Raw genomic sequence first — 18,550 nt, 5'->3', positions numbered from 1 at the left:
TTTCCTTCTATAAGGACATGTGTAAATTGAATTATGTCCCTGCATTTTGCTCAAGGAATAGCAATGACAAGGGGACTATAAATAGACTGGACTGCATACTAAATTTACTGATATGCCATAAATCTTTGGAAGCAAAGTCAGAGACTAAGTAATTAGAGAGGTGCACAGAGATGCCTGCTAGATATACAGTAGCCACCTGTGCAAACAAGACCATGCAAGACACAGATTTGAAAAAAAATCACAGTCATGAAATATAAAAGCAAATCCTTTCTGGTGGTACTTGTATGTTTAATTTGGGATACTTCAACCCAGGAGAAATTAAAAATGTCCAGGCTGTTTTCTGTGTGTGAGGTAATCATCATCACTCTGCAGTGATGCAGTACAATGCACATTGTAAATCGCCCAAGCTCCACAGACCAATTACACCAGAGAGATAGGATCACAGCTCTGCCATGAGCCAGAGTTACTATTACACTTGCACTTGATGAATAGTCTTCAGGGTCTCTCCAAGATGTGTGCCATGAATCATTTGGAGGGGAGAGACCCATGTGGATCACAACCTGCAAGGCAGAGAAGAGGGTAGGGTGAGGAGTGGTCACCTGGATTTCGGGGACGACAGTCCGCCTTTCAGCGCAGGAGCCAGCGAATGCTGTGAGTGGAGCCGGAGACACCACAGGGCTCGGTCTGGTGAAGCTGCTAAGGTCACAGCTAGGGATGTCATTCTCCTCATGCCGCATGACAATGGTATCCATGACAAAGAAGCGTCCCCATGGCAACCAGAGAGTGTGCTCCTGGGTGATGAATGGAGCGCGCTCAAAGTGCAGGGCTATGGCTATGCCCCCATTGGTCACCAAGTCAAAACTGCAACAGAGAAGTGCGCAATGTCAGGAAGGATGGATGTGACTCTCATACAGTGAAGATAGAGGATTATATATTTTTCAAATAAATACTGTGAAAATTCCCATTAGCATGCATGTAATCTGTTGTGTGTTGAGGATTAAACCATGCAACAATTTTATTTGACTGTAATGACTATTTTCTAATTAAGTGTTGTTATAACAGATCAAACAGGAATAAATTCCATGTTTTAATAAATGAAGGCTGGGAAGGAATGATGCTTTTTCACTATTTAGCTTTATCTTTCTGGCACACACAGGCTGAAAATACAATAGGATGATTAATCACAGTGTTAGAAGCTCTTAATTAATGTCATAATCTGTAGATTTTATGTGAGGAATGGAAAATAGTAGATGAATGCTGTAAGTTCAGGCATGACTGTTTCACCCCCATGCGTGTCCAATGCACTGCTCCTGTGCTCACATTTATCTGTGTGTGAGAGAGAGATTTGTGCTGCAGGATGGAGGCAGCCGCCACTTCGCTATCGATCCCTCGGATGAAGGCTGTCCACTCCAACATCAGTCTAAAAGCCCTGCAATGCAATCCCATCTACTGTTGCATTTAAGGGCCTGTGCCTCTGGTCTGACCTGAGTGGGTCTCAGTAAACAGGCTGGCGATTTCATCATCTATAACGGCTGCATGGTGACAACAACATGCTTGCACCTGCACTGGATTTCTGCAGCTCTTGTCACTTCTCTCTAAGAGCCAATTAGCACCTGGTCACCTACAGGCCCAGGGGACAGGAACTCATTCTCACATGGGGAGCATCCTCGCCAAATTACAGATAAAGAAGCAGTTCCAAATAGTTGCTTCCAAACTAGGTAACCTCCCTCTTGATTTAAGCTACTACATAAATCTGCTCTGTCTAACTTCTCTTGAGGGTAAACATCTGATTGGCTGTGGCAATAAACAAAGGTTTGTTCCGCCCTTGGTGTTTTGCCCTTGGCTGCATGTGAGTCTGTCCACCAGTGCAGAGGCTGCAGAGCTGAAGGGGGCTGCGGTAGTCGTATCATTGTGCTGCCATGATTCATCAGTGGCCATGCAGCTACAGCCGGTCAGCCTGCAAGACACCTGGCAGGCTAAGGCTATGCACGCTTAAAACACTTCTGTACAGATACCCATGGGCAGTGTGGCCAATCGATGAAGGGATTCACTGACTGTTATCAATCAGGACAACAGCCTTGAGCCATGTGACTAAATTTATTAAGCTACCTACAATAGCCTTGCTTGCTTGTGCCCTCGGGGAATACATCAAGCTCAAAGAGTTAACCCTGCCAATGAACTTGGCACGGCTCAAGCAAATTATATGCAATCATTTGTTAGCCAATGTATGCTTGCAATAAACTGGGCAGTACATGATATTAAATCTTTTAGTAGGTTGTTCCTTTCCCCTTTTTTCAGTGCTGTTTGCGCTAGGCAATGCGCATCAAAACAGCATAAGAGGAAACATTGGAAGGATTCAGTAATGCATGTCTGAGCTTCAGGCAGACACAGAGCGACTAGCAAACATATCAGAATGGTAAGTGTAGTTAGCATCTTTTATTTAAGTTGTTACCTTGTTAGTTTGAATGCTAACTGGCAGTGTCCGAAACAGCATTTATGGTTGTGAAACATATAATATAATATATAATAATTGAAGATGATGTTTCAATCCTACCTGGCTATTCGTCAGGTCAAGATCCAAGTAGGATCCAAACGTCTTCAATAAACTTGTGTGGCATGGAGTAAGTGTGCAGGCGTTACCTTTTTCCTCATGTGAGCTGTTTTTTGATAGCCTTGCACCTACATGATGTGCCTATAAATACCCTCTTTCAAATTATGAAACATATAATAACATCTACTACAATTATGTTTTTGGAGATAGTGAAAGGAAGCTCCAGGGTATGATCAATCAAAAAACTGCACAATCTACAATCACTATGTTATTGCTAACTCTGCTCTGTGTGCTGACAAGTCCGCCCTGCACTGTAGGTTTTAGATTTTTTATTTTTTATAGCGTTTTATTAACGTCTATTCCCCTGTCAATATCTGTTCCTGTATTAGAAAGCAAATGGGTTTGTATTGGTGACATAGCTAATCTAGCTTGCCTGGCATGTCATTCAATCTAAGACTTTAGGAAACTGTACAGACATTTTGGAAGGTGAAAACACCTCTCAAGTGGCAAACTTTACACTGATACATCTGTATAGTGAGGTCAGACATTTTAGGGGCCGTAAATAGAAAAAAGACAAAAAGAGAAGAAAAACACCCAAAGACACAAGTTTTGTAAGAGAGTAATGATTGTATGGTGAGGTAGGCACATTATCTAAATTTGAAGTAGGTGAAAATGATTTACTCACCAACTAGGACCTCAATTATTTATGTGGCCTTAACTTTAGTGTCTGCATTCACTTATAAACCGTAGTAAAAACAAAACACATTGGTGTCCACTTTTATGATGGTGCCATATGTAAAAATCACCCCCCAAAAACATAAAAAAAATTAACAGTAACTATAATAATAATTAAAAGTACTTCACTTTTTCTTAACTTTATACATGTATTTAAAACTTGGGAATTCAAGGGTAACCCCCATTTTTAATGATATAGAGCATGAACAAAGATATAAAAAATAATAATATAAAATGTATAACCAAACCTATAAATAATAGTTTGTAATAAATGCAAATCAGTTAAAATAGTACTTTGGAGATGTGGCCATAATATAGTGCAATCTTGGAACATAATGATGATCTGTTTACAAATTGCCAAGTAGTCCTTCTATAGAAGCACTAGCAGGTAATAGAGCAATGGACTGTAATCCACATCAGCCTTTTACTCATTATTGGAGAAAAGCGTAAATGGGAACAAGTGTGTCTCAATGCTCAGCCAGTCAGAAAATGGCTACACAGCGGTAAAGAAACTAGGCTAACCTCTTTTGTTAGGCCAGAAAACTTTTCAAGATAGTGGAAAAGGTAATTTAAAAACTAAGCCCTTGGACAATAAAGAACACATCATAAAAATGAGTTGAGACAGCTTTCCCATTTCTAAGTGGTTGAACAGGTGCATTTCTGATTTCACGCTGCACTGAGCCAGTTTACAGTGATTGCAGGGGAGTTGCAGGAGACTGGGCATGTTTACAGGGGAACCTCGGAGATGGAGTAGTGTTTACACATATGCTGGAAGGGAAAAAAGACTATAGTGCTTTGCGAAGGAAAAACAGAGTGATGCACGAGAAAAACGGGACACGCATAAATGGGGGAAAAGGATAGAGATGAGGGAAGCCGGTGCAGCGGAGAGGACATGAGACCTGGGCACAAGGAAAGTACAGGAAATAAGTGAAAGAGCTGTGCAGAGAAAGGAAAGGCTTAAGGGCAGTGGGAGATTGGAGGAGGACTAGCGTGAAGGGATGGAGAGCAGATGAAATAAGTTAGGAAGGTGAAGATGATGAGGTGGAGATGAGAAATTTTTGTAAAACTTGGGGAAAAGAGGAGATTGACAAGAAGATGGAGGGAATGAGGAAAAGGAAGAATGATCAAGATCCAACCTGTGGCAAAGAAGTGGGTCTTTAGAGTGTCAGTGACTGATAAAAGTGTCGGGAGGAAGTGGGGCTCGGAGAGCAAACACCAATTCATGCTGTGCTGTGATAGAGAGGCTCGTTTTGCCACAACGCCTTACTAACACTGCCTACTATGAGAGATGCATCTACATGTTTTTAAAACATGGGTAAACCTGCTAAAAAAATAGACTATAGACTCCTTTTCTATTGTCAGTGGAGCAGAGCTGTGTACACGACTCTGCAGCAGATGAATATGCCTTTATGTAAGTGGTTTTTTTTTTTTTTGGTGTGTTACATTTGACACACATTCAAGGCCATGTCAAAAACCACATAAACAGTAGGAAGCAACATGGACAGAGACCTGTGAAAACTTGGTGGTTACTTCTTTTCATATAACTCTTACTTATACAGTCTCCCTCTTTGTATTTGGACTGATGATTAAGCTCTGCTTAGATGGAGGTGGACGTAATTTATGTCAGCATGTTGATGCATTCCGCATGTTGAGGGGCTACAATTAACGTGTTCACCCGGTTGTTGTGTTACCATCAATGCCGAACAGAGCCAGAGTTGATAAATACTTATGTCTACTGCATAGTCATTTGACTCTAGCCTAGTAAAACCATGTTAGACAGCAACGGTCTAAAAAATATAATTTATTTATATTTTCCATTTGCATGTGAAGTGATCCTCATTGACAACAATCAGTGGCAGAACAACAATAAAAATTGGATTTGTACCAGAGAGCGTCTTTTTCATCACCAACAGAACCAGTTAAGAAATAAAGCTTTTGCCAAATCCAGTCAGAAAAATGGTAAAAAAAGTCTTTTTCTCCTGAGAATTCCGCAAGTGCATCGTCTTACTCTTATTTAATTTTTGATCTCAACTTCATTACTGATAAAACTTCACTTATTGCTGTGTTTACTCTACTATTGTTGAGCTCACGTCATCAGGGTGGTCTTACCAGGATAATCTGACCTGCGTTTGAATGTCGATTATAACCATTCCCCTTACATTAAAAAATCTAGATGACAGTGGATGTTAGTTGGTTTTTTGAGTGGAAAAGAGGCTTATGTATGTGCAATCTGATCCAAAAATATATTTAGAAAAGAACAGAAATTATAAAGACAATGTTTTTTTTTTCTCTCAGGCTTTTTTCTTTCACTCCAAGAAACACAGCGAAACCAGTCTGAGGTTTTTATTCGGATTTCTCTGAGAAACCAAACTGGTGCCAAAGCAGCTGGCATAGAGTTGCTCAAAGAAAGCCAAGCAGGGACTTTTTCAACTTGTTTCATTAGAACACTTCAACACTTCCTCCAAAGCGGTTCTAGTGGTGGTATAATGATACAAGAAGCTAGGAGATGTGTTTATTGACAAGCTTTCCTGTCTCTTGCAGAGGCAGAGGTTATGGGGAGTTGTCTGAAGATGATGGTGGTAATGATCACTGTCAATCTGTGCATTTGTGTAACTTTATGAAAACAGATTTTAGAAACGCACACAACTCGTACAGATCAGGATTGTCACCCATGACATCAATGGCAAAACAAGTAGTATTAAGCTACAACAAGAAGGAAGGCAGATGCAAAGCAAATTAATTGCAGGTGGCTTAAACTTAAATTAATTCCCTAAATCTTCCTTTGTCAAATAAATAATGTCCATCTGCACTATGTTTCATAGCCCCAGTGAGCTGCTTTGAATTGGCATATTTTATTCTTTCCCCTCCCTGCTGCTACTGAAGCATAACTTATGAGTATACCAGAAGGGCTTTGTTTGATTTCTCTGGGAATTGAGCCGAGAACTCCAAAATTGGACCAAATGAAAGCACAAAGCAGATCAATGGCGGCACAGTTTGCAGTGGCAACTGTTTTTTCCCCCCCCTTCCATCATTAGAATTCAGCACAGCTAAACAACACGATTTGACAATAATATAAATATCATTGTCACATCTCTGTACAGCATATTTAGGCAGCAGCTCTTGGCATTTGGATTGCATCCCTTTTTGTGGCGTGTGCGTGTGTGTGTCAATGTAACGCTGAGGGCTCTTACCTTCCATCCTGCCTGGTGATTGTGTAACCATAGGACGGGTTGTTGATGAAACTGATGTTGACGCCAACCAGTGGTGTTCCATCTGAGGTCAGTACTTGTCCACGAATTACACACGCATGGCTGCATGGGAAAGAGAAGACCAACACAGTTACAAACACTTCATCAACAGTAAGGTAAAACAAAAAAACATACAGTAAGTACGGTTGTTATCAAAGAAAATACTGTACACAATAACAACAAACTGCCATAACAGAACCAGAGCAACCTAACACCTCCCACAATGTCTCTAAGGATTTCTCTATCCAGAATGGAAGGATAATGAGATAAGGAAGCTTTACTTTGCTTTTGCTCTAATTAAAAAAAGAGGATTTATCTTTTCCATTACAGAATGCAAGAGAGGGAAATAATAGGACTGCAGATTGCAAGACTTGCTTGGCTGGTTATCAAGACCTTGACAGATTTCCAGACTGACATCAGGTCTCCAGAAGCTGCATAAATTAGATCTGATCATCAGTCCCCACCAATCAATAGTGGGAAGTCATCCAAATTCACCCCCTAATCTTACTGAACTGATGAGTTGAGACCTTGCTGTATCATGTCTCCCCTGTCGAGTCTTGCCCATGTCATTAGCAAGGCCAAACTCATGGTCAGCCATCGTTTCTGTAGTCGTTTGCAAAAAATGGTCCCCTAACAAATGCCTTGCTGCCACTTCTTCATTAGAGCATGGCTATTTTTAATACATTTGGGTCTTAAACACTGCCACGTACTGGAAACAATTAACACTGGTGTGTTAGTGGCTGACCTCAACATGTCCTTACCAGAGGCAAGATCCTTCACCCCACACTATCCTGGTCCCCAGAAACCCAGTTTTATGTTAATTAGGCCGTGTCCCCTTCAGAAGACCTTGGCTGTCCACCACTGCACTGTAAACAAGCAAGGAGATACTGCTCTGAATCCGTGAGCTCATACCCAAAGATCTATCTGGATGCATTTACATAGAATTACTACTAAAGTTAACCCAGCTCTGGCCTGGCTGTCTACGATTAATCATTCATGCCGACAGTTTATTTTAGAGTCTTGTTTGAAGAGGCAATCATCCACATTTTCTTCAGATGGAGCTGTGAAAGTGGAACTATCTCCTTCCTGCCTCTGTGAACCACATGGGGAGATGATTCCTCGCTGTCAAGACAAATGATTTAAATATTGACATCAAACAGAACAGAAAGAAAGAGCAGCAAAGGAAGCGTGAAGCATGCACCGCAGAAACTTCCCCTCCGTATGAGATTTCACTAGTCCAAGAGGATTCACAAAGTTGAATGGGACTTCAGAATATCTCCAAACCCCGGTTTATCATACATCATCCTCAGAGGGCAAAGTGAGGACATGCGTTGAAAAATGAATTCAGCAGGAAACCATCTCTAGTTTATGTTTTTTTAAGAGGGAGTATTATGGATAACACATGCACTGCAAACCTGAAATTATAGACATTACCCCAAGGAGCTATATGTGAGGATGCAAATGTCCGAATCAGTTGGCTCGGACATTAACCGGACTTAATCCTGCCAGGTCCCTAGCAAAAAGTCGGTGTGATGTCCTTCCGGGCCCATGTGCAAATACAACATGTAAAAGACTGCTGCAGGAATGAGTCCTAAAACACAGAAATGAGTTAGCATTTCTGAAGCTCTGGATCCTCGTCTCGAAGTCCATGGGTTTTTTGAATGGGTTTTTGGTTAGACTGGATAAAGTCAGTGGTAAACACAAGCTTCAGTGACTTTAACACTTCGTTCTACAACATAAAAAATGTTATCAAATATCCCACATGTGAACTTTGAAGCTTTTATTTGTCTTGGAACCAGGGTGACGCTAACTTCTGTGTCAACATGAAGAAAAACATCATCCCTGGACACTCTATTGTCTGGGGAATTCACAGCGAGCGAGTGGGAATGTTGATGACGTTTCTACCATACGACTTGCTTAAAACCAGAAGACAATAAACATCCCAGGATAAAGAGGAAGGGCCATTTATATAAAGACGGGAATAAAAATGTCCAACTGGAGAGATGACAAGATTCGGGAACGTCTGTCGGTAAGGGCTGAAGCTGAACTCATCAGACAAATTTCAGACAAACTGCAAGAGACTAATTGTGACCAAAATATAAACTGGCTACTTGACCTTGATATAATCTGCGTCACTTCCTGCCTCCTGCACCTCCTCTGCAGGTGCCATCTTGCCCCGTAGGTGTGAACATTCCTGACACAGAGTTTGGAGTTTGTATGAGAAAACAGCTTTGGTCTATCCCAGACTTGAGGTGGATATTGCCATTGATGTGATGTATGTAATGTTAATGCACGAAGCAGATACCCATCACCACTTCACTTACTTTTCAGCATGACGTGCACCACCATCGTGCACCATTCAAACAAGCTGTTCTAAAGTGACTCCATTTGGAGTCAAAACAGGAAATAATTACATATCTAACTCTTCTTATTGAGTGAGTTTTCTGTTAGATATGTTTTTTTATATGAGGGCTAGTTATACTTACAGCTAATCACAGCAGTGTTTCATGAAATATTCTGTTTCAGTTTTCTACAAACTGCCCATTGCAGGGAGGTGGGTGTGTAGCGCTGCAAAGCGAATTACTTTTAATGAAACCCAGCAACCTTTGGTAAGAAAAAAATGTCACAAAAAGCAACTAACAGCTGTCACACTGTATAAATTTGTCAAAAAATGAAACAAACACCCCCCTTTGCCAGCATGCAATTGTGAGGAAAACTGCGCTGCTCAGTAGTATTTCAGACAAAATAAAAAATGCATGCCAGACTTTAAAAAAGAAAGAACTTTGAATGATCGGGGTTAATAAATGGTACCACCCCTGCAGAAGCAACAAAAACATCATTACTTATGCAAATGACTTGATTACAGGGTAAACCCTGACGCAAATACAAGCATGTCACTGCAGTCCTATCTTCCCCTGCCTGTATGTTACCCAGTACGGTGTAAAATAAAGAGGCTTCAATGTGAATATTTAACTCTCCAAATATACAATGCTGAGACAGAGAACACTGAGAAAAAACAACAGCTTTTCTGACACTAATGGCCTAACGTTAATAAAAGAGTTAGTTATAAATAAAATCATAAAAGTGCAAGCCTGTAAATGAAGCAAATGGCTTCTGCCTTGCTATTATAAGCCAGCTATCAATCTTTGCCCAAATTGTTCCGCGGACAAAGTCCCTGTTTACTATTCTAGTCAGCATCCACTGCTGGGCCTTGGCAGTCTCTTGTATTATGTGTCATGGTGGAGAGTCGAGACGTTTAATGCAGTGGCAGATGCTTTATTCAGTGGCACCTATGCAGCTTTTTGTGGTGGGAAACATCAGAAATAGCACTCCAACATGTCTACTAGCATGAGGAAGCGGTTAATGGATCAATACAGAGATGATCAGGTGACCAGGACAGCATATCAGAAAGATGCTGAGACCGTGCCTGTAAGGCACATCTGAAGCCCAGGGCCCCCTGTCATAACCGCTCATATCTGTCAGTGGGTAGGGAATGAATACCAAGCATGAATAATAGATTATCACTGATATTTTTAGGTGAGCTGAGGCCTCCAATCTTGCAGCTCATCTCTGGGTTCTTGATTTTACTTATTTATGGCTGCATCTTCTTGTGACAGAGACAAGAGTATTACTCAACTCTGTACACCTCTTCCTCTGTCCAGTGAAGACCTGCAAAATGTTGAGTGGTTCTTGAAAAAGTCAGAAAAATGTCAATGAGGGAAAATGTCACAAAGTGTGTTACAAATGCTTTTTTCAAGTATTGGCTGACACTACCACAAACATTTCAGAAACAGACAGGCGTTTGAGCTCGATGAAAGTTGATGTAATTGGTACAGCTTTTTCCTTTTCTAAATGCAAATTGAGTGATGTCTGATCATATGCAGATGACTACCTAAGAAATAAAAGAGATGTATGCTGAACATAGACAGCGTAGATATAAAAACACGAGATATGATGGACAGCATCGGGGAAGCAAACACATATATCTTCACACATATCAACCAGCACCCAATACTAAGATGTGCTGTGCTACAAATTATACTAAAGGAAAGGATACTGCTTTAGCAGGGACAGTTTTGAAATCGATTTTCTCTTCAAGAACAAAGCAACAGCTCTGCTGCACTAAAAATAGTAATGTCTGAAACTACAACCCCCTGCCATCACTTAGGAAAAAAAAGCCTCAAATAACAGCTCCATGCTGTGAAGTTTGTTTGATTAGTCTGCTGTTTTTGACACCATTTTATACAATTTTATCAACAGAGACAAAAATGTGAAATATTCTCAACTTATTTTATTCTCAATTTATTTTGTTTTGACTGTTTGTTTCACAGGACTATAATAAGCCAAGATGAGAGGGATCCATAAGCAAGTGTGGGATGCAAATAAGGTGACACAGCCTCACAAGCGATTAAAGATGAAAAGAGACGGAGACAAAGGAAAAGAGAGGCAGGGGAATCTTATGGGACTTTGACAGCCATACTGCCTGATATGAAAGCGCCTCAGATTCCATGGCTGGGGTGTCGTGAGCTCTGCCTCTGGGAGTGGGCCTCAGATGGATTACAGTAAAAGTAATCACAATACATGAATATGAGATGCCTTTGGTGCAAGGGAATGCTCCCTGCTTTTTGCCACATTCTATGTTTGTCCATCATCATCTGTCCATCACCCTTCAAGCTCTGCATGCCACCAGTCCTTGCCCATGTCAGCCTCCACTGCCTATAGCTGCCTCCCTTCCCTCGCACGGACATTTTGTTCTGGGTTAAAAAAAGCAAACGTTCTACACGCACTAAGATTTGTCAGTGCAATAACCATACCAGTGTAACTGGACTGGCCTACATTAATAATGAAAACCTCTGATTTGTGTTTGCACCTCAAACGTCATTACTTAACTAAAAAGTGATGGAAGCTAAAGTATGATGCAAATTCATGCTACATTACTGTTTAATCCAATAAAAGTGAGCAAAGCTACACAACTACAGATACAATCAAAGTCAAGCATCCTGAGCAGCTGAATTGAACTGTGAAACATATGAAATCTAGCAAAGACAAATTTAACTGGCTTAACTAAATGAGCGTGATCTCTCAAGAAATCGATGCATGAAAAACAAATGACGATGCAGAAAAAGGAGAATTCAATTTCGTATCGATTCCCAGGAGAATAACAGCTTTTGTCTTGTTACAGAATGTCGCACCGGGTGGTTGTCTGCTGAGAGCAATGCACAAGTCACTCACTTTCCATCGAAGGGGTTGGTTCCGGGGATGATGTGGGTGCTGTCTCTGCCCACCAGGAAGTGCACTCGGTCGTAGAAAGTCTGCAGGTTGCTCTGTGTGGAGGACATCTGTGTCTCCTGGATGATGTCCAGGGGGTCCGGGGAGCCAACACACAGTGAGGTGGTGTGACAGGTTGCCTGCAGACAGCAGTCTGGATCCATGCAGTCCACTAAGCCATCTGACAAGGTCAAACAAGTGACACACACTCTCTAATTAAACAACAGCCTGGACACACACCTGGCAAAAGAAACTAAGAATATATATTGAAATCATTGAGCCGTTGTTAATTTGGACTGTTGTTTTACTACATGATAGGATTTGTGTTATGTACATCTGGTCCTGGAGAACATCAAACACCTCTAGAAATGCTTGTGGTTCTCTATCTGTTATTTCAATGAGAATTTACAAGACAGAGAGAGCTGCTGTGCAATGCACTTTACTTTACTAAAGTGGGTCATTGGACTCCCTACCCTTTGCTTTCAGGGGCCTATCTGGCCAGATGGGTGATAAAAATAAACCCTGCTGTCAGGAGTCAGTCAAATCCCCAGCAGCACCCCTTCTTTGCCAGTGAGAACACTGTAGTCCCTGCGCAGTGATGGGGGGATAAACAGTCCCTGCATAAATAAGGGATGCTAGCACATAGCTCAAGCCCCGAGTGAGGTCTGGAGGAAGGGAAGTCACGTCTTCCACTTGGCCTCAAGAGTGGTGCAGCCCCCTGGCTGGCTCTGTGTGTGTGCCTGGCTCTGCTCGGGGCTAGTTAGAGGGCAGAGCAGGGACTTCCTCCTGGGGCCAGCGCATGCGTGAGGCCTCAGGCCAGCAACTCTGCTTTTTAATAAAGACCTGTTGTCCAGGTGACTGACTGGAAGCCATCCCTCATCCTCACCTGCCTAAGAGCACAACTGAGCCTGGAAATCATAAAGCAAGGTACAGCTCATTCTCAAGTACAAAGGTGGTTCGTTCTATAGTCAAATCATGTCTAGGTAAGAGTCCCTGTTGATGCTTGGCCAGTGTCAGAAGGCACTGCTGTGTGCTGTTTGTGATTTTACCTCCATCGTTGTCCTTGACATCACTGCAGGCAGTTTCCATAGAGGTGTCACAGCCAGTGCCCCTCCAGCCCAGCTGGCACACACAGTACCAGCCATTGTTACCCAGAGTACACCTACCATTTCCATTGCACAAACCAGGGCAGCCCTCTGTGTAACAAAAAAGGACAAAGATAGAGGTCGGCACAGAATATCAAATAAAGCAGGTTTAGCGTGTAACAGATAAATGTAACATATTGTTTGTAAAGAAACACTAACAATAAAACATCAAGGGCTTGCTGATGACAGTGGTTTGTTGCCAGTATTTCTCTGTCAACAAAAGACTACAGTCATGTTAAGATTTTAAATGGGTGAGGGTGGCTATAATGACTTGGCTGAAGTTGATTAATTTGATACACCTTTTGTGAAGCTTCTAATATCCCTTTGCAGTAAAATCAGATAAGAGGGATCTTCTAAATCAATATTCATTCATTACTACAGTAGATTGGCCTCCTGTATCTATGCTACTACAGCTGGATAATGAGAGCAGTGGTGTATATGCTGGCATTCCTGCACATAATTGGACCCGTTTTTATGTGATTTTTTTCCAGTGTGACCATCATTATGATCATAGCATCACTGCTGCTGTTGTCTGTTAAAAAAATGAGCTGCAAGAAAACTGTATTAGTTATTGGAAAAAGCTTTATATCATTATTTGCTTTCTGTTTTATGATAAGTTGTCTCCAGACACTTTTTAGGAATCAATAGCATTATTCCTTCAGGGACAGTGTGTGTTCTGCCACTATGGGAATGCAAAATAAAACAGCAGGAGGTGTATAAGGCTGAGCTCAAAAGCTGCATTATGCAGGGGAGAACTCTGCCTGCACTGTGTTCCCAAGTATGTGTCCCCAGTGGAACTAAAAGCAGACTGGAGCAGACCAACAGGTGAAACATCCCTCTGGTTCTCTCTGGTTAGGTCCTCACAAGGGCATAGATCAGAGGATTATCTCACCCATTTTTTTCTAAGGCTGTTTGGCATTTATCTGGTACCTTGTGATTCGTATCCCCTTGCTGAAGCAGAGGGTAACACCTCAAGATATCAAACGCATGAGTCTGTCACAGTTTGCGTTGTTAGCAAGCTGCCTTGATAGAGAGAATGCTAAGCTGACCCATTTTATCAACTAAAGAGACTGGGACGGCTGTCTCAGTGCTCTTACATCACACAGGGAGAACAGGAGTGGGAGAATGAGAGAGCAAGAACGGAGGAGAGAGAGACGGGCGCGATGTATGGGAGACGTATTAAAGGGAGAAATATCAGATGAAAAAGGAAAGAGTGATGGTAGGGAAACAGAGATAAGTATTTAAGTACTAAAAGGCTGAAGCAGTACCAAGAATAGATTGGTGTTGTGGATCACATGTTTAGCCGAGGAATACATCAGTTGCATTTTGGTTGTTGCAACACAGAGAAAGGATGGTATCATGACATGAGTGTTAACACAGCCATGAACACTCCACATTCATCCATACAGTATTATTGCACATTAATACAATATAAATAGTGATTTAAAAATGAAAAGCAGAACTAAATTTTAATTTTCTGGAACAACTAAAAAGAAATATTGCCAATAGGCTGGGCAGTATCATGGTATTATGGTAAACTACTAGGGCATTTAAAAAATCTTAACATTATGTATTTGAGTACCATCAAAAATACAAATGGTCTGTTAAACTCATATAGAAATGCTGTATTAAGGATGTATTGTATGTAGTGCAAGTCATGCACTATCAGAAGTCAGCCTCTACAGGTGGAACAGGCAGCTGAGCTGACAAACATTATGATTGGCAGTAGTGGGACTGTTACAGGAATGGAAACAGCCGGCAGCCAAAGGCAGGGAATAACAGTGAGGAGAAGCAGCATATTTACACATCTAACTTGGTGAATCAAGGGGTAATTTGAACTAAACCAGAGTTGTTTATTGTTGGAACAGTGGACTAAGTAAATAGACAATTAATAAGACAAACCAAGACAGTTTGGGTGAGTTTGTATGTGTTTTACTATGAGTTAACAAGGAAATTAAGCTGGTTTTAGTTTAGTTAAAGAGAAACACTTGAATTCAGGAGGTGAGTGGTCATTTTGTTCTGTTGAATAAGAAAAATATGTGAATAAATACTCTCTTTTTCAACCTTTTTTTAGCTAAGAGCATTTGCAGAACATAGTAAATTTGCTGGATAGGTAGCACCGTGAACAAAATACCATCATATACCATATATTCGGGTGAAATTTCAGAAAAGTAAGAAAAAATAGATACTGCCCAAGCCTAATTGTCAAATTAATATCCCAAGCCTTTCTGATTCTTTTCAGTTCTGTTGTCGACTATACAGAGCAACTAATATTTTATTCTTATTTATTCTTATAATTGGTTAATATTCAAATATAGTGAAGTTAAGTGAAGCTACAGAGCATTAGCACACTGTCACCAAAACAACCACCATATCCTGTGCTAATGATGTAGTCCTCTTTGGAGACGCATCAGGACGGTGTTAGCATTTATACTACACAGCACATGAGGTCAACTGCATCCCAGACCACCTCAGCAAGTGGTTTGAGTGATTGGATCACAATGCGTCTTGGTGGCTGTTTAAATGCGTCTTGGTGGCCGTTTACACCTGTGTTTAGAGCTATCCAGTTATGATCAGATCACCTGAGACGCATGTTAATACCAGCTTTAAACAGACTGACAGAAACCTGCAATTATTTAATGCAGCCTTTCACATGTACTATAGAGCAGAGACAATGTTTTTTGTTGAAAAGTTCCTTTAAAACTTTTTGGGAAAAAAGATACATCACAAAATGACCAACCAAGATGCAGACTATTGGATATTGGGGATCAATTATGGAGGATTAAAAATTGTAAGAAAAAAAGTAATCCTCTCTCAATTTTCTTCTTGTTTCCGTGAAGAAAGGGATCACAGTCGAAGGCTAATGCCATTAGAAAGTGTCTTGCCTCCTAGACATGTTTGGACATTAGCCGTCCTTTTATTGAGCAAATGGACAAAACAACTCTGTTTAGACCAGTGGAGACAGATGATTAGTAAGCTCCGAATGTTTATTACAAGGATAAATAAAGATCCGCTCTCTGTTGGCACCAGTTCAACTTAATTGGCAGCCCTTTCAGAGAGGAGCCCCTGCTGAGCCCTGCCCGAGCCTGCCTGAAACAGCTCCAAACGTGAGGCTGCAAGTGTTCGAAGGACTCCTCTGGCAGTCGCTCTCATGCCAGGTGGTCCATTACCAAGGACACAGTGAGAGAGATAGAGAGAGAGAGAGAGAGAGAAAGAGAAAGAGAGAGAAAGGGTGCTAGAGGCAGAAAGGCAGGGTTGCTGCAGAGCCTCCACCCCCTGCTTGCCCTGCACCAACCAGACCATGAACTCTTTTAATTAGAGAGGATGCGGCCTCAGCACCTATCAGGCCCTGCTCGCAGCGGCACATTCATCCATAATGCATGGCACAGGTTATGAAGCCCCTTTCACAACACCCCCCTATTGAGAAAGCAAGGCCGAACACAAACCAAGTAATCGACACGTATAGAAAGCAGCACAACTTGACTCACCAGGTGCGAAAGTGCTAAGTGGAGATTACTGTGTGACAATATGGCAAAAAGTTGATGGGAGGTGGGGATCTTTAGAATGAGTTGTTTGGGGCGACAAGAGGTGCATCGTGTTTGCATATGTCAATGTGGGGGAAGAGCATGGTGTGTGTGCATGACTTGTTAATGCTGGCTGGAGGTACAATGGAAGGAGGGCAAAATAGAAGGAAGGAGGAATGCCATACCTTTCACTACCTTATCCAGATAGTGAGCTTGGGAGATAAAAGACAGGACATATAAGGGAGGTTTGAACAGTGCCACTTCCATGACAAGACAGCAAGGCAAGGTGTTAGTTTACATTACAAAAGGTAAATAAAAAAAGGAAAAGTGCAGTCATGAAGCAAAATCATGCATTACAAGCAGCACAACAAATACGATCCAACACAGAGGGAGATGGATGGAGATGGGAAAAAAAGACAGGGGGGTGGCGAACACAGAGAAAAGAGAGAGGAAGAAACAAAGAAAGTCAGAGACAGGGTAAAAAAGTGATATCTCGAGAAAGAACATTTCAATCTGTCCCCATTTATCAACTGCCGGGATCGGCAGAATATCTCAGGGGAGTATTTCAAAAGCAACGTGATTGATGCACATATTACCACCCTTAAATCTCTCAAGCAATATCGTACAGGAGGTCAGGATGTTCAACGAAAAGCTCTTTTAATCTTGAAAGACCTCTGCAGACGATGAGGTCACCGGAGGCTTTGGCAAAGGCGGGGCCAAATTGGACCTCCTGTGCTCCACAGCATGGGGCTTGGGGCCAACGCAGAGCTCTCAATAATGAAAATTGATTTAAATTGAGATCTTTGGCTTCTTAATGGATGACACTGAGGAATATTCTTGTCGAGGGAGTGGGGATCTCAATATGGCACTTATAAAAGGCCCATCAATAATGTAAGGCCAGCACATAAAACATTCACTGACTGAGTCAAGGCTCTGTACTCAGGCAGCTCTGCTCCAAGATGTGACTACTGTGAGAAAAAAATTATCTTTTTCTATTTGAAAATGTAATAAAGCTGTCACCTATAAGACTCGCATTCTCAACTTTTGTCCCATCTCCCTTGTGACTTCTATGTGTGGGAGTTGCAAATTTCTGTTCAGAGTAATGCTGTGGCAGAGGCAGAGGAGATGGCCATTGTCTTCTGACTTCCTCTCTGATGCTTGAGTGGTTGGATCATAGAATGATAATGAGTGTGTTAAGTTGAAAGTGTCGACAAAGTAGTAGCTGGGTAGTTTAACTCAGATGAATGCATGAGATTTTATATGATTGCTACATATTTTGTACGTTGAATCAGTACCTGCTAATTTTAACATTCAAATAAGTCATGAGGGACAAAATATTTTCCCACAAAACAGAGAGGAGTAAAAGTATAAAGAATACTCAAGTCAAGTACCAATTAGGGATGTACGATTGTAGATGTTAAAAACAGCAATTTGGACGATAGCTAATACCAATGTTTTTTTTGTTGCTGATTTGATTTTGTCATTATTTCTCCTTTTATGCCAGAGAAACCCCGAAAAAATCTTAATTCTAAAGTATAACTGAGCTGTTTTAAAGTCATTAAGCCATTCATTACACTACCTTTGAATGAGCACAAATTCAATCATACACATTTATGAAAAACACTTCAATAAATCCTTCTTTTACATGAAAAACATTTCTCTTTAAATAACTGCTTCAAAAGCATTTTACCATATATATCATAATTTCCACTCTAATATCTTTTTTATATTACTGTGAAAACACCAACAAAAATTGCTCAGTCTTAAAGAAGTACGCTTGAATGCATCATGATGCTACTCAATTATACCTCCGTTAACTGATAGTTGTGTCCACCGGCTGTTGGTTGTTTCATCATCATAAGGTGTCTCAAGGAATGTTTGCTATTCATCCCAGACATGTCTCCTTTTTAAAGATAATTTTTGGGTTAGAGGTCGGAATCAGACACAGGGAAAAAGGACATAGTCTTTGAACGTGGGCCGCCTGTTCTACCAGGCGAGCTACTGGGCACCCCAAAACATGTTTTCTTTTGTTTGACGGAAGACAGGAGGCAAATAGTTTCCTGCTCTGCTTTTTATCCT

The 18,550-nt window shown here is 41.2% G+C and overlaps 1 protein-coding gene across 1 annotated transcript in view; it reads right to left on the bottom strand.

Annotated features, from left to right (window-relative positions):
• Positions 1-18,550, bottom strand: part of tenm4 (teneurin transmembrane protein 4) — a 195,079-nt gene that overhangs the window by 56,324 nt on the left and 120,205 nt on the right. The window contains exons 15-19 of the mRNA XM_042486820.1: positions 16,657-16,683; positions 12,852-12,998; positions 11,767-11,983; positions 6,478-6,597; positions 600-861 (exon numbers count right to left, since the gene is read on the bottom strand). Of these exons, the coding sequence (XP_042342754.1) occupies positions 600-861; positions 6,478-6,597; positions 11,767-11,983; positions 12,852-12,998; positions 16,657-16,683 (773 nt within the window). The remainder of the gene's footprint in view (positions 1-599; positions 862-6,477; positions 6,598-11,766; positions 11,984-12,851; positions 12,999-16,656; positions 16,684-18,550) is intronic.

The sequence above is a fragment of the Plectropomus leopardus genome, chromosome 5, assembly GCF_008729295.1.
Source record: "Plectropomus leopardus isolate mb chromosome 5, YSFRI_Pleo_2.0, whole genome shotgun sequence".
In the NCBI taxonomy this organism is placed as follows: Eukaryota; Metazoa; Chordata; class Actinopteri; order Perciformes; family Serranidae; genus Plectropomus; species Plectropomus leopardus.
Note: the sequence above shows the minus strand (reverse complement) of the source record. Positions and strands in the feature narration are given on the sequence as shown.